Raw genomic sequence first — 26586 nt, 5'->3', positions numbered from 1 at the left:
TCATGGACACAAGGTCCAAAAATAGACACTTTCGAGATATTGAAAATCGAATATTGGAATTTCTAATTTGACATCCAACTTATCTCAAAAACTGTTCATTTGTAGACCTTGTGCCCATAAGGACTTTTGATCAGGACATCATAATCTACATTATAGTAAAATTTCAATTTGACTGGGATTCATTTTACATAAGATTAGTACAGGTCCTTTCTTCACATATTCTAAAAGACCTTATTTTATTTAAATAATATTCTTATAAATCCTTATTCTCTAAATAATTGTAAAATTAAAAATATATTCTTTAGTATTGTTATGAAATAATATGATTTATGTAATCATCAGCAGATTAAAAATCTATTAACATTAATTTTTCAAAATATTAAAATACAAAATTGTAATAAGTAATAGATTTAATATTTTGAAAAATTAAATAAAATGGAACGAAAATTTTAATCATAATCAAATACGACTCAAATTCTTTTTATTTCTACTAAGAATATTGGAGAATTTTTTTATAAAAATTAAAAATGTCGATCTTGACAAAATCAATTTTATTTATTTCAATCAGATTTTTCGAGAAACAGAAACTTAAAGTTTTTTTTCACATCTTCTTCGTAATAGAAAACAATTTGATATGGGATTATTTTTTATTTTTCAATAATTTAATAGAAGCTATGTTCAACTAAACGTTTACAAAATAAAATAAATTGAAAATATTAAAAAATTCATATCTAGGAAACTAATGAAGATAAAAATCTAAAAAAATAACTGTATGAGTACATATTAATACGAGGAATATATTTAAAAAATCAGTAAGAAACTGTGAAGGACCATGACAAAGGCCATCGATTTGGAGTGGAATGATCTGTGCGTATGCGCGCGCGCGCGCGTGTGTGTGTGTGTGTGTGTATGTGTGTCATTGTGCATGCGAGACGAAACACGTCCATCTCGGTTCGCGCTCGTCGTAAGACTTTCATAGAACGAAACTATCTTCGCCGATCTGACTAAGTAAGCTGTTACATTTCAGTTTCTCGTTCTCTCTTTCGATCTCTTCTCTCAGTGATATACTTTATATGCATGCGCGAAACGAAAGAGAACGCACTTGGGCTAAGTCAGAGAAAATCAAGAGAGAGTGGAGCAGAGAGTGTTTCTCTTCTGTGATTGGTTCCATCATTTGTAGTGCAACTTCCGCAAATGTGCATGTATGTGTATGTACATATATGTCATACACACAATACTACTGCGGTACTAGTGTGTGCAGCACCGCATGTTCCATTACGCTCTTACCATCTTCTACTCACCTTAACGGTGCACTAGAAATAATGGCTTTTAGATCCGCTCTCCCTCGATTCTCTCTGGGCTAGGTGAATGCGTCCTTTTCTAAATGAGGACTATCCCTACTCTTCAAATTTCTGACAATGTTCGGTCTAGAGATACTATGTCTATAAATGAAACTCATTTCGCGTGGAAAGTCGAGCGTCTCGAATCTCTCCTCCATCTTTTATATAAATATAATTCATCTTTTATATAAACCGAGATAAACGTGTAATATACTAAAAATAAAAAATAAGTACAAACTTCTAAGAATAAGTAACTTCATTCAAATATTTTTGACATTAAATCTTTTTGTTGGTCAAAATCTATTTAAGGGCACTCATTTGACGTCATTTAGAGTGTTTCTGCCAAAATTCATAAAAATCGGACGTTTGACGTTTTCGGAAGTTCACTCAAAATATTGATGTCTTCTTTATAAAATAATAAAATAAAAATTATACGAATAAAAATAAATTACAGAAATATGAATAATTATTGAGAGTACAAATAAGTTTCCGCCGTTTTTAATCAAAAATTAAGTATTTATTGTGAAAGAACGATACATAATATTTTATTCAAAGTAATGGCCATCGCTAGTCACTACTTTTTCCCATCTTTCTGGTAGCATGTGGATACTGCGTCGGAAGAACGCTTCATCTTTTGAGGCTATCCAAAGGCCATCGATATAATTTTTGGTATCTTCATATGAAGTGCTGCTCAGATAGGCCATGCGTCATCGATCGAAACAAGTGGTAGTCGGAAGGAGCAATGTCTGGAGAATACGGCGGGTGGGATAAAACTTCCCATTTGAGTGTTTCTAAGTAGGTTTTGATCGACGCCGCAATATGTGGTCGAGCATTATCATGCAGGAGAATAATTTTGTCATGCCTGAAGTAGTAGTGGGCGCGTTTTTCCTTGAGTGCTCGGCTCAATCTCATCAATTCAGTAGAGAGCCCCAGTAATGGTCTCGTTCGATTTGAGCAACTCATAATACACGACACCAAGCTGATCTCACCAAATACGCATGAGTTTTTTTCCATGAATATTAGGCTTGGCTGTCGATGTTGAAGCATGGTCCCCATGATTTCCTTTTCTTTGGTTATCGTAGTGGATTCATTTTTCATCACCAGTGACTATACGATGCAAAAAACTCTTTCGTTTATGCCTGACAAGTTGCATTTCACATGTGAAAAATCAGCATTCAATTTCTCGGCTTCAGTTCATATGGAATCCAATTCCCTTGCTTTTGAATCATTCCCAATGATTTCAAACGATATGAAATTGTTTGTTGAGTCACTCCTAATGTAAGTGCAAGTTCTTTTTGCGTTTGGCACGAATCTTTATCTAATAATGCTTCCAATTCCGCGTCTTCGTACACTTTCGGCCTTCCGCTACGTTCTTTGTCTTTGACGTCAAATTCACCGTTCTTAAACTTTTGAAACCACTCACGATAACTTCTCTCAGAAGTATATGATGATGCTGCCTTAAGTACTTCTACAAGCAATCTATAAGCCTCAGCTGCAGATTTCTTCAAATTAAAAAAGTAAATGAAAAGTTCCCGCAAATGACGCTTATTCGGCTCAAAACTCGACAAAAAAAAAACATATGATGCTGATACAAAATCGCTAATATTTCAAAGTGTTTCCGAATGTCCAATTTTACGATATGTCGTTTTACATCAAACAATTTTAACTATAGTTTATTAGTGACGCCGTCTTTTGCAAACAGCGGAAACTTATTTGTACTTCCAATAAATAAAATTATAAATAAGTAAAATAAAAATCGTGAGTAAAAATTAATGAAAATACAAGAATGTAAATAATTAAAAATATATATTACAGATAAACATAAGTTTTTTTATTATTATATATACCTATATAATGAACGTGATCATCTTGCAACAATTTAATTTTTCTTAATTTATAATATGATTGATGATTGAAAAATATTGCCGTTGGTGAATGTTTAGATGTATTACATTTTTCGACTATTGTGTGCGATTGTGGTAAAAGTTAATATATATTATAGCTATTTATTAGAGAGAGGGAAATACTAATCATCGACTTAATTGTTCTAGAATGGGGAGATAATTTTTAGCTAATTCTCTTTCTGTCATTTTATTTGAGGTCGTAGTGCTGTTTTTAATTCATTTCGGAAATTAATCTTTTTTGATAGGCTGATTCTAAAATTGTAAAATTATCCCATTGAAACTCGTGATTATAGTTCTGAGACTGGTAGATTTCTTGAGGTTTTTTGATATCAGATATCTTGATCAAAAAGTTCCCGGAATTCATTCAGAAAATTCAAAATACAAGTTTTATTTATCAAAACTGATATTGTCCCCTTCAAAGTACTCTCCATCGACTGCAACGCACTTATGCCAGCGCTTGATCCAGCTCTCGAAACATTTCTGGAACTCTATTGTCGATACAACCATCAGAGCCGTCTTCGATTTTTCCATTACCTCCATTCGGCTATTAAAACGCGTTCCTAATGGTTTTTTCATGCCTTATAAACGGCTGTTTTCTTTAGAGTATCACTGCCGAAATAGTTTCCCAACATTTCCAAGGTTTTCACATCATTGAATCCATTTTTAACGCAAAATTTAATACAAACTCGTTGTTGCAAATTCAACTCCATTTTTAAAACTGTAAAAAATCGAAAATACGTGCAGAGGTAGATGTACTCAAGACGGCATAACTTTTATATCAAGCTATGTCAAGCAAATGTCAAGCTATGGTGATAAAATTTGGTGGGAATGTCAATGATAGATGTGGCAACCTAACCAAAAAAAAAAAACAGAACTCAAATCAGCTGACTCAGAGCATCACCTGGTGGTAATTCCGAGAACTTTTTGATCAAGGTGGTATGTCCCTCTTGTTTCTAACTTTCTTTTCGTCATATATAAATTACATCAAAATCTCTACATTTTTTTATTAACTACGTTTTTTATTAATTACTAATTAATTTTATTAACTACGTTTTTGTTAAACATTTTATCAATTTTTATCAGTTTTTATGAATTTGCATAGAGAATTATTAAGTTTGAACACAATATTAAATTCATAATTCTTTACTATTTTATCGAATTTTTCCAAATTTGGTTCAGATAAGGAACAAAATCTTTCTTTTTATTAGTTTCGTCTATATTTATTCATTCTATTATTTGCTGTACTGTGAAGTTTTAAACGACTGTTATTTGTTCCGAAAATAAATTCTAATGGATAATCGTTGTCTAAGTGATCAATCTGAGTTATCAATCTGAGCATACGGATATTTCTAAAGACATAAAATTATTATAATTAGAACATGATTTCAACCTTCCAAATAACAATGGATAAGGAATAAATGACAATAGAATTTATAAAAAATATAGAAAAAAACATATATAAGCTCGACGGAAAAACTGGCAATCAAATTAGAAATCAATTAATCAACATAATACAAAACATAAAATAACCAACGATTACACATAACGAAATAAACTAATTTTGACATATCCCCATCAATTCTTCAAGGCATGAATCCATTGTTACAAACAAATAATAGTGTCGGCTCACATTAGCATCCTTATTATATCATACATTTACATTGAGTTTATCTTAAGGAGCCTTATATTGTAACTCAAAGAATAATAAGTATTCTTACTTTATTATTTTTACTGATTAGCATGCCGTACTATCATTCGCGCTGTTGGATTCTACTATTGCTTTTGAATTTGGAAAATTCTTATCGAGATTATATTTTTTGAATTAATAGATAAATAATAATATTTTGAATTAATAGAAAAATACTTGTAAAGTTTTAGATCAATAGAATAAGAATGATCAACTAACAAATGAAATTCTGATTAAAAAATATATATATTTTTTAAAATTTCTTCATTGATTACTTTTCATAATTTATATATTATAACAACAATAATTATAATGAAAATATATTAATTTAGTTGAAATTAATTTTTTAACTGTAATGATATCGAAAAGATTTTTTTAGCATCCGATCTTCTTTTAGCACCTATTTGAAATAGTCTAACAACTCTTAATAAAAATTGTTTCTGATACTCCTTTGTAATACTGTTGTAATCGGTTATTAGCTTCATTCTCACCATCTAGCTATGTCATTATTTGAAATTACAATAAAAAAATTAATTTTATAACTAAGTTTACATATTTTTGTATTAGTTAACAGTGTAAAATAAGCTCAATAAATTTATCAAAGTCCAGAAAGATGTGATACCTCAATCTTCTCAAATCTAATCTAATGTAGTATATAAGATTTACTGTAAAGAGACTGTGCATCATATGTTGGACAACAAGCAGATGTCTTAAAATGCATAAGTGAACATAGGAATTATATTAACAGAAACACGACCCAACATTCGGTTATTACACAACATCATAGACTTATTTCATGAATTTGATTGGAATAATAGATATATATATATTTTAGACAAAGAGCAAATTTTACATAAAAGATTATTATCAGAGATGATAAAAATAAAAATTAGGTCTAAATCTACAAAACGATACACTTTCTCTCAATCCATTATATATAGATCTATTTTCAGAGACGTAATGTTTCCAATTTATATCGTTTATTCTTGATTATTTATTATTATTTATACTTATTGTCTTTGTAAGTACATGTTCTGTTGTCCACTATTTCTCTTAATTTTCATTTTTTCTATCAAACAGTTATGTTGTATCTAATAACTCTTAATTTTGTTTCATGTAAATGAAATAAAGTTTGATTTGAACTATTATTTATATTATAACTTTTTACTTTATTCGTAATTGCATAGTAAATGGAACAGTCTAATGGAACATGTACAACAAATCTTATAGAAAGTATAGTTCTTGACAGTCATGTTTATTTTACCATATTTTTTACGAATAACTTCATATTAGCAATTTAAAATATTTTTTAACTCCTTTTGATTCAAAATAAAAAAATCTCTTTCTTTTTTAATAAACTTAATAATTTGATGACCAAGATTAACTCAGATATTACTACTACAGTTTTTTTTTCGTATTTTATTACGTTAGTAGTTTATACTCATATGTGCTATCATTATGTAATTTTGTAATTAATAGTTTAAGTAAATTTCTTTGTACTGAAAAAGATCTTAACCATAGGTCGAAACATACGTTTTAATATTCACTTTGAATGATATAAAATACACACGAATAACCAATATTGGCTCAAATTGGCATTTTATTTATTATTTTTTAGATTTTTCTTTAGAGCCTATTAATTATCTTGTTTATAATATATAAATTATGAAAAACAATCGATGAAGGAATCAAAAAATTCTCAAATTGGCATTTTATTTATTATTTTTTAGATTTTTCTTTAGAGCCTATTAATTATCTTGTTTATAATATATAAATTATGAAAAACAATCGATGAAGGAATCAAAAAAGTATATCTTTTTAAACAGAATTTCATTTGTAAATCGGTACCATTTTTATTATATTAAATTAACGCGAGTATTATTTATCTATATATTATGTATACATTGAAACAATTTTAAATGGTGCTCTAAAAAGAAAAATCAAATATCAGAAAAGGACAGCGGCATATATGTATATTGGCGGCATATATGTATATTAAAATATTAATTTTTATCTCTTAATCATTAACAATTCACTTAATCTAACTAAATTGTATTATGTAAATGAGATGTATAAGGTCTTAAATGCAGAAAAGCAAGACATGTTAAACATGTTAAAAAAAAATTTCCGATTTTGCAGAAAATATTTTAATAACCAATGTTGATAGTGTAATATAGAAAACTCAAATGTTTAACGCACGGTTCCCGTTGTCCGAGTTAAATTTTACAAGAATTATTTTTTGTGGATTGAAATCATGTTGAGAGGTGTCGCGAGAAAAGTTCGAAAAAAATTTTTTCTTCAAAGATAAGGATGGTGCATTTCCTAATATTGAGTTAAAAAAAAAGTTCCTTTACAAGTTTGTAAAAAGACCTTTCTCTGTCAATCTTCGTTAAAAATGATTAAACTTTAAATTAAAAAAAAAGAGTTTTAAAGTTTGAGATCTCTACTGTCGAATGATTATTATATATTTCGAATTTATATCAGTTTTGTAATTTTTACATATAAAAAACTACGAGCTGAAAAAATGAAAAATTTTCTTTTCACTTTTCACTAGGTCTATAGCGTGCCCCCTAAAAAATTTGAGCAATTTTTAACAATCTATCGTGAAAGCTTGAAGCTTTTCCCACAAAATCGTTTTTTAAAAATGTTCCTATGATTTTTTGTTCCTGAGTTATTTGCGGATTAAATAAAAAGAAACATTCTGACTATTGCTCGTAATTCTATTAAAAATCATTGCAATTAAAAACACAAATTCTTAAAGCTGAAAGTGGTGATTCTTAAAGCTCTATCAAATGATGGCAAATTTTTTTTTAAGATAGATATATGAGTCGCTAAAAAAATCTTCCTACTTGTAAAAAGACTTTTTATCTAATCCTATATATACAGGGTATCCCATTTTAATATCCAATCCCAACTTTTTTATTTTTGATCTTAGAAAAAAATTTATAAATTTAATTAATTTACAAAAGGGCTCGCAAATTACAAAAATACAAGGAGCATTCAGCCGCAGGATGTTTCTCGCGAATGTCTTATTTTAAAATTCTTACGTTAACAATACAAATTCATAAACGTTTCGGCCTATATCAGACCATCTTTAGTATGCCGTATAAATAATATATTAATAATTCATAGTCATAAAATTAAAAAAGTTAAAATAAATAATATAGCAATAATTTCTTGTCATAAAATTAAAGGAATTAAAATAACAATAAAAATTAATTATAGTCTACGCTTGTGTAAGTTATCGAAGTAATTTACTTCTAGTTCTAATTCACATATGGATGGAAAATCTTAAATGTTGTTTAGGATCATGACCTGAGTAATATTTATTATTCCTGATTATAGTCCTGATAACATTCGTTAAGCTCAAGGACATTGGAGGTTGTTCCTCTTATTTTCCTTTTTACAACAAGAATTCATTTTTATGTCAAAATGAAAAAAAAGAGGAACAATCTCAATAATCTTGATCTTAACAAATGTTATTAAAACATAATCCTAAACAACATTTAAGAGGTTTTTGTCATCGATCGGACACCTTGGGGAGCGATGCTGTAATTTGCAAGCTTTATAACTCGGAAAGTACTTAATGAAAATGAATTATTAATTACAGTGTTTTCGAAAGCTCTCGAGATGATCTACAAGAATATGCAATAAAAAGTAGAGGGTTCCATTAAGAAATTGAAGGTAATCTTCACGACCTTCAAGCAAACTATTCAAGGTCAAACTAATGATGACCATCTTATGCCCCCCTCAAAACCATACAACTTTTGTCAGAAATATTTTTTTTCTAAGATCAAAAATAAAAAAGTGATTTGGGATGGAACATTAAAATGGGACACCCTGACACATATATTAGGTGTACAACTTTGCTGCCGTCGTTTTCCTATAGATGGCTTTAGCGGTAAGTGGTGGTCGAATAAATAGATCATAGACGTCATACAATAAACTTGGGCATCTGTCAACCCCATAGAAACATTAGTCGATTTGTGTCTGCATCATAAAGTTATTCTCGATTGAAAATATCAATTTACGAGCCAAATTCTCGTCATTTGCGGGAGGTTTTAATTTTTTGCTTCAATATGAAGAAATCTGCGGCTGAGGCTCATCAAATGCTCTCAAATACTTATGGTGAGGCCGCTATTAGTGAAAGAACGTGTCATGAGTAGTTTCAACGCTTCAAGAACTATAATTTTGACGTCCAAGGTCATGCTCTGTATTTGGTGGGACAGCTCGGCGTAGTGTATTATGAACTGTTAAAACCGACTGAAACAATCACAGGCGATTGGTATCGAACGCAATTGATGCGTTTAAGCCGAGCATTGAAAGACAAACGGCCGCAATACAACGAGAGACACGATAAAGATTTTGCAGCATGACAATGCTCGACCCCATGTTGCGAAAGTGGTCAAGATATACTTGGAAACGTTGAAATGGGAAGTCCTATCCCACCCGCCGTATTCTCCAGATGTTGCTCCCTCTGACTATCACTTGTTTCGATCAATGGCACACGGCTGACCAGCACTTCCGATCTTATGAAGAAGTAAAAAATTGGATCGATTTGTGGATAGCCTCAAAAGATGACCAGTTTTTTCGACGCGGGATTCGTACGCTACCCGAAAGATGGGAGAAAGTAGTGGCCAACGATGGACAATACTTTGAATCATAAATGTATAACCAGTTTTTTACAAGCCTCGAATTTCGGAAAAAAACGGCGGAAGCAAAGTTGTACACCTAATATTTAAATTTGAGACACTGTATATAAGATGTCCACTACTCTAAGCATATATATGTATATACACACATATATATGTATATACACATGTGTGTATATACATATTATTTATATATGAACCACGTGTGTGTGTGTGTGTGTGTGTGTGTGTGTGTGTGTGTGTGTGTGTGTGTGTGTGTGTGTGTGTGTGTGTGTGTAAATACACAGGTTTATTTTAATCGCTCCAGGCAAATATCTCGAAAAATATGGAAGATACGAAAAAAATGTTTCAGACAAAAGTAGTATAAGACGGTGCCATTAATTTGATCTTGAATTGTATGAAGATCACATAAAAGTCACTTTTAATTTCTTAAATAGAACGCATTATTTTTTATTTTATTTTCTTATAGTTTATCTCAAGAGCTTTTCAAAACGCTATAATTAAATATTTTTTCATGACATACTTTTTGAGTTATGAGTTTGAAAGACACAGTATGTGCCGGCATACTGTGTCCGACCGACACCGACCTTGAGTAAAACTTCTTAAATGCTGTTCAGAATCATGGATAACATTTGTCAAGATCAAAGCCATTGGAAATACTTTTAATTTTCATTTTAACATAAAAATAAATTTTTAGTGCAAAAATAAAGAGGAAAATAAGAGAAATAATCTCCAATGATTTTGCTTTTGACAAATGTTATCTAGGACATAACCTTGAACAACATTTAAGAGGTTTTAGCCATTGGTTGATCACCTTGAGTAATGCTAATACCCGACATTTTTTCTTCCATATTTTTCGAGATATTTGCCTGAAGCGATTAAAATAAAACACTGATATGTATATTGTAAATGTGTGTGTGTGTGTGTGTGTGTGTGTGTGTGTGTGCGCGCGCGCGCGTGTATGCGGTTGTGTGTAAAAGGGATATTTAAAAATAATTAAGTAATTTGAAGATGTTCGAAGACACATTCACCTTGTTGGATACATAAACGCAATCTTTTATGAAAATTGTTACGCACTCTATTGAGAACAGTTGGTGTTATGTTTTTCAACACGTTACGAATATGTTGTTGCATATTTTCAATAATCGTTGGCTCAGTACACTTTTTCTTTAATATATTCCCAGAGAAAAAAATCTAATCCGGAGATCTAGAAGGCCACTCTGAGTTTGACTAGTTTAACTGACCTAAACCAATCCATTCTCTTCCGAAGACATTATTTAAATAGTCCCTGATATCGCATGTTCTGTGAGCGGGCGCCCCGTCTTGCATAAATCACATTCGAATACGTGTCAATATTTTGATATGATGATGAATGACAGATCAATATTTTTTAAAAGAATCGGTAACTGATTTTGCAAAAAAATTAAATAATTTTGCGCATTAAAATTTGTTTGAAAGAAATATATGGTGGATTAATAACATAACCTACTATACCGGCCCGCACATTGCCATTGTAATTCTTCATTCCATTGTCAATGTGGATTTCCTTCAGAATAATAGACAGTCTGTTATTGCCTTCACTCTTATTAAATACTTCATTAGAAGACTTCATTAGAAAAAAGCATAAAACGAAAAAATAACTGAAATCGCCTTATTTGGTTTTCAGCCCAATTACAAAATCTTACGCAACAGATAAAATCCTCGTTTTTGAATGCTTGAATCAAAGTAATATGATATGGATGTAATTTATAATTTCGCAAAATGCGACTAATAGTTGATTGCGATACATCATGTTGACGTTGAATTTTTCTCGTGGAAATGTACGGATCTATCTGAACAGCAGTAATTACCAGTGTTTTCACTTCATCAGATCCAACCTTTCGATGTTTTCTCTTTAAATCACCTCTTTTAACTCTATTAACCATGTGTTTTATTGTCACGTTGGATGCCATCTATTAGGAAATCTCTCAGCATATTATCTTTAATTAAGAGGAATCAATGTAACTTCTAAAAAAATGGTCACACAAAAAGAACGAAACTAAAAAGAACTAAAAAGAACGAAACTACTCGATCAGCGATTTGGAAAAATATTAAGTCAAACCGTGATGACTTATTTCATTTTGATCTTTTTAGAGATCACATTGATTCCTCTTGATACCATAACATTTTCCTCAGTCCGTAGAAAGTTCTTTTTATCAATTCTGTAATATAGCAGACTATCCGTCACACGAAATCATTGATATGACACATATCGTAAGTGAGACTAGAGACAATTATAAGGCTGCGGAAAGATTATATGTTGAGAGATTTTCTGATAGACAACGCGAGTGACAATAAAACACATGATTAATAGAGCTGAAAAAGATGATTTAAAGAGAAAATGTCGAAAGATTGGACCTGAAGTGAAAACGCTGGTACTGTTCAGATGGATCCGTACACTTCCACGAGAAAAATTCAATGTCAGCATGGTGTATCGCAATCAACTGCGAGTCGCATTTTGCGAAATTATATTTGGGCTGAAAACCAAACAATAAGACAAGATTATTCTTTCGTTATATGCTTCTTTCTGATGTAGCCACATTTAATAAGAGACATCATAAGAGACATAACTATTATTCTGAAAGAGATTCATGTTGGCAACGGAATGAAGAATTACAATAGCAATGGTCTGTTAATGTGTAGGCCGATTTAGTAGATTACGTTATTGATCTATATTTCTTTCAAGCAAACCTTAATGCGCAAAATTATTTATTTTTTTCTAAATCAGTTACTGATTTTTTTAGAAAATGTTGATCATCAAACACGTATTCGAATATACTATATGGGCTGAAAAGTCCCGGAATTTTTCAATAGATGGCGCCACTAGAAAATGAACATGATTCATTTCAAGAGGTTCATCTGTCACTAGTTTATGTATGAAGTTTCCTGACATTTCGTTCATTCGTTTACAAGCTACAGTCGTTTAAGTGACGCTACTTTCGCCTTCGTTCTATACCATCACGATAACGTACCGTTACACACGTCCTTGAAAGCGATGGTCAAATACAAAAATACAAATATAAAAAATATATTGGACCAATTACGATTCGAATTGATTGCTCACCCACTGTATTCTCCAGACTTGGCCTCCAGCGACTATTATCTGTTCCCAAACCTCAAGCGGCTCCAGGGAAAAAGATTCACATCGAATGAGGAAGTCATCGCGGAAACCGAGGCGAAGGCTTTTTCGAAGGCTTGGACGTTTCGTACTACAGAAAGGGCATCGAAATGTTGGAAAATCGCTATACCAAGTGTATCGCCCTCGAAGGCAATTATGTTGAGGAATAAATATAACTTTGCCCAAAAAACGCTTGTTTTTATTAAAAATCCCGGGACTTTTCAGCCCATGTAATAGTATATACAAAACGGAGCGCCCGTTCACAGAGCACGCAACGTTAGGGACTATTTAAATAATGTATTCGGAAGAGAATGGATTGGTTAAGTAGTTAAATTCAGGAGTAGCCTCCTATATCTTCGGACTTGACACCATTAGATTTTTTCTTTGGGGATATATTAAAGAAAAAGTGTACAAGACCGAGCCGACGACTATCAAAAATACGCAACAACATATTCGCAACGTGTTCAGAAACATGAACTGTTCTCAATAGAGTGCATAACAATTTTCATAAAAGATTGCGTTTATGTATCTAACAAAGTGGACGTGTCTTCGAACATCTTCAATAAAATACTTAATTATTTTAAAATAATTTTTACACACAACCGCGCATACACGCACGCACGCACGCACGCAAAAGAGATGTAAATCTAACTGTGCAACATACCTCCATGATACATAGCATAACGCTAATGCAGTATCATAACCTCACAACTCGACAAATATTTAATGAAAAAACATTTTATTATAGTGTTTGGAAAGCTTTCGAGATAAGCTACAAGAATATGTAATGAAAAATAGTGGATTTAATTTAAGAAATTGAAGGTGACCTTCATGTGACTTTTAAGCGACTATCCAAAATGATACTCATATTAATGATTAAACCATTTTATGAGTCCCTTGAAACCATATAACTTTTGTCTGAAACATTTTCTAGTAAAATACAAAGGAAAGGAAATGGTGATAGATTAAAATAGGTTACTCTGTACATACGCATAATATATACCTGGTAATATTTAACTGGACTAGTGGAGACATCTTATATACAGATTGTCTCAAATTTAAACGAGTATAAGGCCAAACGTGTATAAGGAATTGATCGGGAATGTACAAGTGTATAAGAATGCATAAAAGTGCACGAAGGATATGACATATATGTACAATAAGTACAATTCAGAAGATGAAACACACACTTGAAATAATTTCAACATTCTCGAGCGAAGAATAGATACTGATAAATGTCTACGAAAATTTTGCACAGTTAAGATAGCAGCATCTAATTGACGCATTGTGTACTTTAAATCGTGTGCTATGTGCACTCCCGCTATAATGACACATTTCAGAAATTAATTGATACTTTATAAATCTAGTGACTTTAATGAGCTTGAAAAGTGAATAGGTGAAACAGATCTTCATTTCCGAGTTTGGTTTCTTCCTTTTTATTCCGTGAAGATTATAAAGTTTACCACCAGCTGGTAAAAACTATAGACATAGTATCTCTAGACTATGCATTCGAGAAATGGGGGTAGTCCTTATTTAGAAAAGGACGCACTTATTTGGCGATATATCTCTTTAAAATTTGATAAATAGGGCAATTCAATTTAAAAACCATAATGAGATATTTGACTAATATTTATGTGTATATATGTTTATAATTTACACACGCACGCACGCACGTATATGTATTTGTACATATATGTATTTACACTACTCGACAAAATTAAAAAATCATATATTCCATTCTGCAAAAATAGGCAAATTTTTAAGATAGAACGCCCAGATGATTCATTAGTCAATTAAACGAATTTCAATTAAATTTGTTCAAATCAATCATCAATTGAATGATGTTCAATTGAATTCGGTTGTTTAAATTGTCAATTAAACGTGTAATTTAATTTAAAAAATAATTAATTACTTGCAATCCTGTCGCTTGGCATGGAAGTCCTGCGCTCCTAAGCAGGGGATAAAGTAGGGTGAAACTTGCTTCATGTGGAAATTCGTGCGCTCCCAAGGGAGGGAGAAAGGGTTGGAGTTGCTTCGCGTGGAAGTCGTACGCCCCTAAGCAGGAGAGATGGTGGGGTGGGAGTCACTTGGCGTGAAAAGCTATTACGTAAGAATTGTAAGCAAGGAAAACTATAGAAGTTTTAATATTATATGATATATGTAGCATAAATAAGACGTTATTTTTTTTCAATCTTTTTTGTTATTAACTTTTTAATGAATAACGAGCAACGACGAAAACCGGTCACTGAAGATTACTCAGAATGATGACTTTGACAACATATATCAAGGTCAAAGACATCGAAGGGTGGTCAGTATATCTGTACAGCGTCATCAAAATCCAGACAAATTTCAATTTAAATTTTCCGCTATATTGTGTCTCCGCCAGAAATTGTTGTTGGCGTCCGAGACAGCTTGCTATATGATACTTCTAATAAACAGTCATATTCTCAAAATGATCGCGATGTTGAAATCAAGTGCGGAGTATAATCGAAGAGCCGCGATCATTGAAGGAATCATGCCTTCGTGCTGAGCACTCAGCAACGGAAATAATTCGGTTCTTTGAATATCCGAGATCAACGTTTATGACGTTGTGGCAAAATATATGGCTTTAAAACAGTTCAACAAAGGTAATTCCAGTATGCTAGCGGAAGAGTTACTCGAAAGAATGGCAGTCGTTGAAAGAGCTCAAGCGCTGATTTCGGATGACCCAGGGCAACCATTGCGAAAATTAGCATCGATTGTTGGTGTAAGCGAACCAACAATGCGTCGAATTGCCGAGGAAGACCTTCGATACAAATCGTACACATTAAAGATACAACAAATGCTTTCTGAGGCTGTCAAGACAAGTCGAGTTGCTGTAATCTGCTATTGTGTTTTTTGAAAAACAAACCATCGGGTTCTTTTCTGACAAAATATTTTTTTGTCAGAATTAGGTTCTTTTCTGACAAAAATATTTTTACTGTTGATGCCAAATTCAATCGGAGGAATGACTCGCCTACAACCCCGAGGATCTCCTTGTTGCCAGAAATGAAATTTTCGGTTCAATGTTCACGTGCTAGGTGTTGTGTCTAGTGAGGATGTCATGCCATCATATTTCTTTAAAAAAGGGAAAACTGTCACAAAAGAAGTATATTTACGCGTTCTAATGGTTGTAGTGAAGCCGTGGATGGAAACTGTGGCTTCCGGAACATTATATGTTTTTCAGCAGGACGGTGCATCGGTGCTCATACGAGTCATTTGATTCGAAATTGACTCTCAGACAATGTCGATATGTTTGGGTCCAAGGAATTCTGGTCTTCCAAAGTCCAGATTTAAATTCCCTTACCTCACTACTATAGTTGAAAGGGTCACAAACAAGTCTCGGCATCTCAATGTGACGTCATTAAAGAACTGCTATTGAGGCAGCATTCGTCGGCATGGGCAGCGCTACATTATAGCGTGCGTGCGAACGCTTCAGACCGAGAATAGAGGCCGTCAAGCTAATGGGAGATATATCGAATAATTATGTTCTACAGGGATAGTCAAGTGCCAAAAAAGTGTAAAAAGATTTTTTATAATATTTAATTTTTCATTAAAAACATTTTGTTTAAAGAAATTGTTCAATTTGTTCGGATTTTGGTGACGCATCCTGTATAATTAATGAAAGATGTTTAATTGAAAATTGAAATAAATTAATTCAGTTGAACATTATTTAATTGATTAGAGTTCCTATGATATGGTAAATATTTCTATTTCAATAAAATAATGTAAATAAAGAAAAATCATCACAATTTCGTTGCGAGCAAGTCTAATGAGCTTTCTATAATAATCCATTTAACTCATTATTTAATAATAAGCTTAAGTCTTAAACCGTAAGAAATTGACCAACAATTACTATCGAATGTAAGAATAGTCGATTATGATCACACACGCATGCACGCCCGTCCGCCCGTGCATCGGAGCTCATGTTCACACATTGCCTTTGAAACATTATTGTTAAAGTCGTACACAAAATCAGTGTTTGATTATAACACAAGCTATTTATACTAACTGCAATGCTTGCATTACTGCAAGAGGCCAACAATTTTAACAATATCTGCAAAAAAGTGACAACGTGAATAAATAAATGTAAATAAATAAGTATATAAATGAAAATTGTTTTGTTTTTTTTGTGATTCTCTCCAAAACAAAGTAAAAATGATATTTTTAAAGGATTATTTTTCTTTGTTTATTGATTCCTTACATACTCTTGAAGTTTGGCCATATAAATTCGAACACTCTGTATATAAGGCGTCCCAAATAAATATCTCGAAAACATGGAAAATACAAAAAAATATTTCAAATAAAAATTGTAAGATTCAAAGGGGAATATAAAAGGATAATCATTGATTTGACTTTAGGTGGTACTATTAAAGTGGTACTATTAAGATCAAAGTCATTTTGAAATTTTTAGACGGGACCCGCCATCCCCATTTTTCATTACATATTTTCTTGTGACTTACCTCGAGAGGCTTACCTTTTCAAAATTTTTTTTATTATTTATAATAAAATTTATTTTCTTTTAATATTTTTCTAGTTAAAAGGCTACGAAACTTACAATTCCGTCGACATTATCCAAGATGTCCGATCAATAGTTAAAATTTCCTGAATGTTTTATTCAGGATCATGATTTGGATAACATTTGTCAAGATCAAAGTTGTTGAAGATTGTTCATATTATTTTCATCTTTACCATAAAAATGAAAATAAAAGGATCGATCTCTAGTGGTCTTGATTTTGATAAATGTTATCTACATGATCTCTAATAAATGTTATCTCATGATCCTAAACATTGAAGAGGTTTTAATCGTCGAACACTTTGCCCTTTCGTCTAGACAGACTTTAATAACCGCTAAGTCGCTACCGCTGCTATACATGCCGCGTGCAAGCGAATCATGTAAGTCTCATATGTGGATCAGAGAGATACGTCTTCTATTAGAACGCATATGTGTAGTGATATGCGCGCACGCCGTGCCGATATCATGATACCACTATGCGGATATTTTTTTATCTGGATAATGTCGGTGAAATTGTAACTTTTAAGCCTTATGTATAACTCAAAAAGTACTTAATGAAAATAACTTTTATTATAATGTTTTGAAAAGTTCTCTATGTAAGCTACTAGTAATAAGCTATGAGAATATGCAATAAAAATGGAGATTTATTAAAAAAAATTCCATGTGACCTTGCTCTGATCTCGATAAAGCCATCCAATGTCAAACTAATGCCACCATCTCATATCACAAAATTTTTATATAATGTTTTCTCTAAAATATTTTGTTTCCAAGATAAAAATTTGTAACGCTTTATTTTGTACACCTGGTATATATAGCATGCGTGCATATGTGCGTATGTGCATGTGTGTTTGTATGTACGCGTGCACGTACAATAAATAAAAAATACATTTTTTATCTAAAAGATTTTAAAAGATCTTATTGAGATTTCAATAGTTTCAGCTTACAGTTGCACTTGTAGGATTTCGGTATGTAAAAGGTTGATATGTTGTTGTAGCTCTCATAATTGTAGATGATTCCAAATTTGCTTCTCTGTGTAATACACTAGCCGTTTCAGTTAAACCTTTTGACATAAGATGCTGATATATTAATTGATTAAGTTGTTGTTCATTATATTGTATTCTCGTCTGTGCTACAACATTAGCCTATAATATAAAAAATTATTTTGTGTGAAAATATTATATAATTGTAAGAAAAAATAAATAAATAAAAGATAAATGCTAGTTTCTTTAATGCTAAAAATAAACTCAACGGTACTTCAAAATTATCAAAGAATTCATAATTGATAAAAAGTGCGATTGTTCGAAATATGTGTAGTTATATACGCAAATTAATAAAAGCTTACCCTATGTAAACTGACTAAGGAAATTTCATATTCTGCACCTGTTGGTTTTGCTTTACCAGATACCCTTTCCATTAATTCAAGAGCATACTTTTGGAAAGTAACATGTTCTTGCCGTTTCTCTTGTAAAATTGGATCTTTCATAAGTGACTGAATTTGCCCATTTGTAAACATTGGTAACTTGCTAATAATCTGTCTAACTTTCTCACTACGTGCTAATCCAGCTAATGCGCGACATGCTAACGCTCGTATACTATCGGCATCAGTGATAGGTGTTTTTACCATCATTAATTGCAGTAATACCTGTTAAAAAACAATTTTATATAAATTATATCCAAATAATTAACATATGATAACACATACCATGATTCCATTATTTGATCTAACGCTTTCCCATACTTTTTGTATCAATTCTTCGCTATTGTGAATATTTGCTTTTTTCTTAGTAGATCCCGTTATAGAATATCTAGCTACATTTCCTCCGACCTTAAAAAGTCAAATGTCATTAAGATATCTTAAAAAAATATATACATATATATATATATATAGATATCCTATGTATATGTATTGTACTCACAAGGAGAGGCTCAGACGTTCGAAATTAAAAAAAATTAGAAACTTATGTACGTGAAGTGTATTACCTAGACATTATTTTAGCCAAGCAATAAGACGTGCTTTTCAGTCAATGTCGAGAAAATAGATAGATTTTTAAAAAATTCCGAGCGGAGTATGTACACTGAATATTAAACAGATATCAATGAATTCCATGGCACAACGGGTACTGCTCTTGCCTAATCGCTGGATTCACAGGTTCGATTCTTTATCGGCACTTTTTTCCCTTTTTATCATTTTAATATTTATATTATTTCTATGTAAAATCAATCAAGTTAGTAATCAACGGATATTCAATATAAATCATTTATTTAAAAAACGCACATTTCATTTATAACGTATTGAAAATATATATAAATATATATGAAAATATAGATAAAATTCAATACAATGAGAACGGATAAACATTAAACACGTTTTTCTTTTTGCATTAAGATTTATTTTTTTGTGTGCTTTCGTTTTACGTTGATTTCATTTTTTGTTTAATTTTGTAGTTTAACTTGAAATTTTTATATATTTTTTAATATAATTAGAAACAAAATTCTCGAAAACATTCAATTCTCGGAATCACAAGGGAAAGAAACAATGACAAATTTCGCAGGTATTCAATGCAATCATTTGAACCCTCGGGTCGACCACTTTCTCAGGTAATAGTATAGATCGAACGAACATACGAGGAACGAAAAAAATGTTGGGTAGGCGAAGGGAAGGTGTAACAGAAGCTCGTGTAATAGTCGGCCGTTCGACATCGCATTCAACAACTATTTTTTACTTGCTTTCATTGCATTGGATTTTATCACATATTTTCGTTACGTTGTAAATCAAATGTGCGGTTTTCATAAAAGATTTATATTGAATATTCATTGATTACTATAAATTTGATTGATTTTACATAGAAATAATATAAATATTAAAATAAAAAAAAAGGGAAAAGAAAGTGCCGGCAGAGAATCAAATTAGCGATCCAGCGATTACTAGAGATTCTATAATCAGAGTTTAACAAAAACAGATACAACAATTCTTTAAGAATTGTCATCATGTATTGCCTGTCACATTTTATTTTAATACTTTTTGCGCATGCGTTCATACGAGAAAGCAATATCTGTTATCTTTTTTTATCTATCAATTTGATCCACATTTGCCAAATTCTGTAGGATCTCTAGCGATTACTAGAGTTCCTCTAGTAAGAGGACACTTACGACACTTGTCTCGCGCGCGTGTATGGCAGCCGCCATTAATAAGAAGCATAAGTAGAGATAGAGTGAGAAAACAACAAGCTATTTCTCTATCTTACTATCGCTTTCGTTCCCTGAATATGGGAACCAATCAAAAATTATCATTAATTCTTAATTCTTACTAGAGGAACTCTAGCGATTACTAGATAAGAGCGTTATCCGTTGCGCTATGGGATTCGTTGATACTTGCTTAAGATTCAGCTATTTTCTCGGATAATTATTAGTATCTTTATTTAACAGGCATTTTGAGTGTTTTAACTTACTTTCATATCTCCCAGTTTTCCTAGTTTTTTCCTATTCTACTTCTATTCTTGATCTCTTCTTTTTTTCTCACTTTTATTCTGTTTCCTACTTTAGATTCTTTGTAACGGAAGTATGCGAGAAAGCCCGCTTGCGAGAATAACCGCTCCGAACGCGAAGAAGCGTTCCCTCAATCTGGGTACGAATAAAACATCAGTTTCTCTCGAAGAACTTGATAGCTTTTTCGAAAAAGCAATAAGTCTTCACAATCTAGGACTTCATCTCCTTATATGTGCCGAATGCCTCGGCATTCCTCAAGTCATCGTCTGTGAATTCCCCTTCCGAGATGCCTAAAGGAAAGAAAGGTAAGAAGGATAAAAAACTAAAGTAAAATCATCTTCAGAGCAAAGGATTTCAGAGTAAAGGAACTTAATGTCCCCCCCCTCAACTGAAGTTATTCGCAAAAATCTGGAGAGAGAGAGATCTCACTCCTCTTTCCCTTCGGGGGGAGAGCATGAGGATTCCTCTTATATATCAGACATTTCGAATACATTGATGCTCTCTTCGCAAGCTCTCGATAAAGTCGATCCGATGCCAGGCATAATGAACGGTGCAATATGACTTTTCCATTATTGATTGGAGAGTTGCTTCGCACAGAGAAAAAATGCCTTCAAGCAGAGGGGAACCTCTTTTAAAAACGCTGATAGGTTCTTCTACTAATAAGCCCGCCTCCTCACCGGATCTCACGTGTATGACTCGAAAGATCTCCCGTAAATAGTAACAAAAATTCAAAAGATTTTGGATAATGATCGCCTCAGCTCTATTATGATTAGTCGTGTAGTTACTAAATTAGTCGGTAATAATAATATCACTGAGGTAAAGTCTGTTGGACGGAATAAAGTATTTATTTTCTTTAATAACTATAAAAAGTATTTATTTCCTTTAATAACTAACAGGCCTTGTTCAATTTGACGCTCTCAAAGATCACTAGCTGAAAGCTTCGATTCCTGCTTTTAAGGATGAGATCTGGCGTTAAGAACATCTCTCTTGATATTTCCGAGGAAACAGTTTGTAAAGAATTTATCTCGGCTGCTACGATAATTTCGGCCCGCAGACGGCTTTGCCATAAGGAGCGTAAGGAAGGTAAAGATGAACTCATCCCTACTTATTCAGCGATGGTAAAATTCCAAGGCCAGTTCCTTCCATCTGCTTCGCGAGATACATTTGTTTCTTTTCCAGTACTGCCGTATATTTCCCGAGTTCTCATGTGCTTTTCTTGTTTAAGATTTGGACACATTCTGACTGCAAAAGTGCTACACACTGTGCAAAATGCATTCAATAGATTCAAAATTAGAAGAGTGCCCACGCCACTAGCTTCCTCCCCGTTGTTGCAATTACGACCAGGAACACTTCCCATCCTCTACAAAATGCCTCTTGTACACAAGTCAAAGGCAAGTTTACCAATATGCGGTTCTTGAGAATTTCATATGCCGAAGCTCACAGCAAGCTGAGAATCTCTTCAGCTCCTTCATCCATTTCCTCCTTCCAGCCTTCTATATCCCATTCTGACTTCTCCTTCCCTCATCTTCCTCCCGTTTTATCTTCCCCGCTAAGAGTACTTTTCCTTCATATTCTTTCCCGCTTATCTTAATGTTAATCTTTACGATCTGTTGGGATCCATCTCGGATCTTGTATCCGAGTTGCGGGAGATCGTTGTACAGTGAGAAGACTCGCTCTCTCGCTTCGGTTTCCGCACAACACAATTCCCGAGTGTATGCTGAACAGTTCCCTCCTCGCATCTCTTTACATTCCTCTACTGGGGTCGGAGAGGCGGAGGGATTCATGCTATTCGCATAATACATGTTTTATTATTCTTTATGGAAGATGAGAAAACCAATATCTATCCCATCCGCTGGTCTATACCTCTCCTCTTACTCCCTCACATCCATCAACATCCTCCTCCATTCTCCTCTCTCTCTCTCCCTCTCATTCCAGCCAGGACAGAATAGTTCTTATACGTATCTTGTCAACCTTATAAGTACACTAATTATTTTAATACAAAATATCATCACAAGTAATCCAGTAATTAATAATGATCCACATTTAGGAAACAGACTTCACTAAATCCATGAATCCCTTGAAGCTTTTAACAACAACACACACAATGGCCAATAATTCCTCAATGTACAGTCTTACAATGGCTCTCTTGGATTGCTATTCTGGAATTATCGTGGCGTTTACTTCAAAAGACAAGATAGAAAACTATTAGAAGATCTTGATATCAATATTCTTATCGAAATGCTTAAATCCAAGACTTTTCGATCAGAGGTTTTGACAATTTTCGTTTCAACTCGTCTGCCAACGACGTTAGAGGAATGCTTATCTTTGTTCGCCGCACAATCCAGTTTTCTTCTATAGATGTACAACTCAACTTTCTCCCATTTCTGAAGATTCTTGCGATTCGGATTAAGTTAAAAGAATCCGAGCTCGGCATCATAAATGCCTATCGACATCCTAACTATCCTTTTCCTAAGTGCATTATCAATTCCTTCCGCATCTTTCTCTCTCAACTCGGTACTTTTGGTGGGACATTTTAACACTCACCACCCCTTATGGGACTCTCTTAATTCTGTGGGATCGAATCTCTTTGACCGATTTTTTAAACTTTTCTTATTTAAACCCCGATTCTGTATCTTTCTTTTCTACCTCATAAGGACCTTCTTGATTCTTGATCTTGTCTTTACCTCTCCTAACTTCTCTCTCTCTTATCATGTAACACAGTGATCGGTGAGAATTTGCATGGCAATAATTAACTTCCGATGATTTCATTGAGATCAACTCGCTTGCTCATTCGGTTAACATCTTTTCTAATAAAATCCATTTCTCTCGAATTCAATGGCAAAGTGTCAAAGAGTCTAGTTGGAGGAACATGCCGAAGACATCATCGAAGAATTTTTTGTCTTAGAATTTTTTATCTTAGAATTTTTTGTCTCTATCATGCTCTCCGGACCAAGATTATAATACTTTCGGTCGCACATTATGTCGTGTATAAATCGTATTTCTTCCTAAAAAAAACTGGAAAAAGTTCAAGTTTTACAAGAGCAGGGGCCATCTCACACTCTTTCTCTGGTCCCCTGATGAATGTCACAGTGCGATGAAGCGGTTAATCATTCCTTTTTTCTTAAAGCTTACAAATTATCTGGCAGGATTTACAAATTATTTGGCTGGATTTATCATTCAGTTTTAATGAAATTAAAGCAGCATTGAACTCAGTTAAACCTGATTCCCTGGTCCGAATCGTATGAGCTACCACCTATTTAAAATCCTTCCTGAAAAGCTTTTACTGTGCCTGTTAAACTTACTTAATCTACTTTATCAATCCTCTTTCTTCCCTGATCAATGGACTCATGGATCAATGGTTTGTTTTTATATACCTTATTCCTAAGTCGCATGATTCGGGCTATTGATTCATCTCTCTTACATCTTGTGCGCTGAAAGTTTTGGAATGCATACTCAATAATTTATTGGATTACAAAATCTCCTTCCTTTTCTCTTGTGTCTCTCATTCCCGACAACCAATTCAGAAAGTTTAGATCCTGCCAAGATAATCTAACTATTCTCATTGCACATATCCATATGACCTTTATTAAAAAACAAGAGACTGTAACCATTTTCATAGACATAAAGTCGGCTTTTGATAATATTCTCCCACATTCTGGTTCAAAATCTTATCGATTTGGGTTTCCCCCCGCGTCTTATCAAATTCATTAATAATTTAATCATGTCGCGCGACATTCAATTTGTTGTTCAAGACTCGCTATCTCCTCCGTTTGTCATAAGAAGATTCTATAAAGTTCCATTCTTAGCCCAACTCTGTTTAATATCTACCTCAAAGAAATTAAAAACGTTCTGGACGCTAATACCTCTCTTCTTCAGTTCGCCGATGATTTTATCATTTATGTTTCTAAGGCTAATACGAAAGAAGTTCTTCACTCAGTTGAACGAACGCTAAACAACATACAATCGTATCTGATGATTAGAGTCTCGAAATATTCCCCAACAAAACGCAGATGATAGTATTCTCTAAAAGATGATTCATACGAATCTCTCCGTTAACTTGGCGGGGAAGATCAATCCCTTTTCTGAGTCGGTAAGATTTTTGAGAGTCGAATTGGACTTTAAACTGTCGAGAACCAAACATATGGAATATATCATATGTAAGGGACGCACCAATTCAATTATATCGGCCTCAAGGGGCTCATGGTAGGGAACTAATCCAAACCTTCTTCTATCTATTTATAGATCCATGATTCGCGCGTCCTTTAAGTATGCGTCTCTTATCTTTGTTAGGGTAGCCAGCGTTTATTTAAACTTCAACGCGTACAAAATCAAGCCTCAAGTTTAATTTGTGGTTATCGCGTTTCTACTCCGATAAATATCATGCATGCAGAAACTAAAGATTCCCTTCTGAAACAGAGGTTTGATTATTTAATATTATAACAGCCACATATTTTCTCAAAAGAAAAATTCCTTCAGAATTCCTTTCACTCCACCATCACTCACATCACATACTCAATATTGCCACCTCAGATCCTTAGAAATTTAAAATCTATTCCTCTGCAAAGCATGTACCTTATTTTCGAAAATATTCCGAATCATTTTAAGCGGTTCCATCGTTTTCTAATGGATAGATCGATGATAGTATATATAGTTAGTTCTGCGATTTACTCTCCACAGATAAACCTAAAAGAAATGTATATAAACTATCCTCTTACGCAATAGTTTTTACGGCCGGGCTTGGGCCATATACAACGCTTTGCTCTGCATGACAATTTAGAGCAAATTACTATAATCTCAAATTCAAAAAGCATTCTCGACGCACTTAAAGAATTCTAGAAGACAGAATAATTATCTTGTATACTAAAGTCCTAATCGAGGAGGCTAAATTTAATAAAAGAGTCAATTTTATATGGGCCCCCTTGCACTATGGCATCCGCGGCAATGAGATCGCCGATAAGTTGGCCAAGAGAGCTATTCGCGAAGATGTCGAATATAACTTTAAGGTCCCCTATTCGGATCTGTTCTCAATACCTAAACCCACATCTAGTTAAGGAGTTCGATAAATACATACAAAGAACATCTCGGGAAAAGAGAATTTATTTTTTTCAAAATTTTTATGTGAAGAAGACCGTGGTTCTATGATATCTATATCTCTCGTATGTTGATAACCATAGTGAATCGATTGAAAAACAATCATTTCAACCTCAACTATAGTTTCTTCCAAAAAAACCTAATTAATGATCTTTCCTGTCCGTACGAAGCTCTTCTTCAAGACTTCATACTATCTTCGATTGCTCCATTTCTGAATCCTACGCCACTTCCCTGCGACAGACATTTCAACATATTCCTAAGATAACACGCTAAACCTTAATGATTCAATTATCTACGCCCTACGTAATCCTTCTGCCAGAATATGCAGTTTGTTCGCGAATTTTGGTATCGCCTGCAATCAGAATTTCTAATTTGAATTTTCGCGGCGCTTTCTCGCGGCATGTTTGCGGCGCGTCTTAGCCCGCTAGCCTCCTGCCGCGAGGCTCAGAGTCTGTTGAGGCTTTGAGTACAATGACGAATCATATCGTCATACACCGCCAAAATTCTTCTGAATATTTGACTCTCATCGCTTCAGGAAAATTTTACGCCGTGATCTCCGTATACTTCGAGGCAGGAGTCATTAACAAAGAAGAAGAAAAAAAAGAAGATATCTGCTTAATATTCAGTGTACATATCCCACGACCATCTTTATTTCCAAATCGCGGCAGCATAAATTTGGCAACGTTGTGTGCTGGTCGATCAATAGGAATATACTCATGTGTAAAATACACCTAA

General features: G+C 33.2%; 1 protein-coding gene across 1 annotated transcript in view; it reads right to left on the bottom strand.

The window, feature by feature from the left end:
• Positions 1-26586, bottom strand: part of LOC105620809 (protein mahjong) — a 110914-nt gene that overhangs the window by 28872 nt on the left and 55456 nt on the right. The window contains exons 6-8 of the mRNA XM_012202291.1: positions 18977-19099; positions 18617-18916; positions 18219-18416 (exon numbers count right to left, since the gene is read on the bottom strand). Of these exons, the coding sequence (XP_012057681.1) occupies positions 18219-18416; positions 18617-18916; positions 18977-19099 (621 nt within the window). The remainder of the gene's footprint in view (positions 1-18218; positions 18417-18616; positions 18917-18976; positions 19100-26586) is intronic.

The sequence above is a fragment of the Atta cephalotes genome (genome assembly GCF_000143395.1).
Source record: "Atta cephalotes unplaced genomic scaffold scaffold00029, whole genome shotgun sequence".
Classification (NCBI taxonomy): Eukaryota; Metazoa; Arthropoda; class Insecta; order Hymenoptera; family Formicidae; genus Atta; species Atta cephalotes.
The sequence above is the reverse complement of the archived record's forward strand: the minus strand, read 5'-3'. Positions and strand labels throughout refer to the sequence as shown.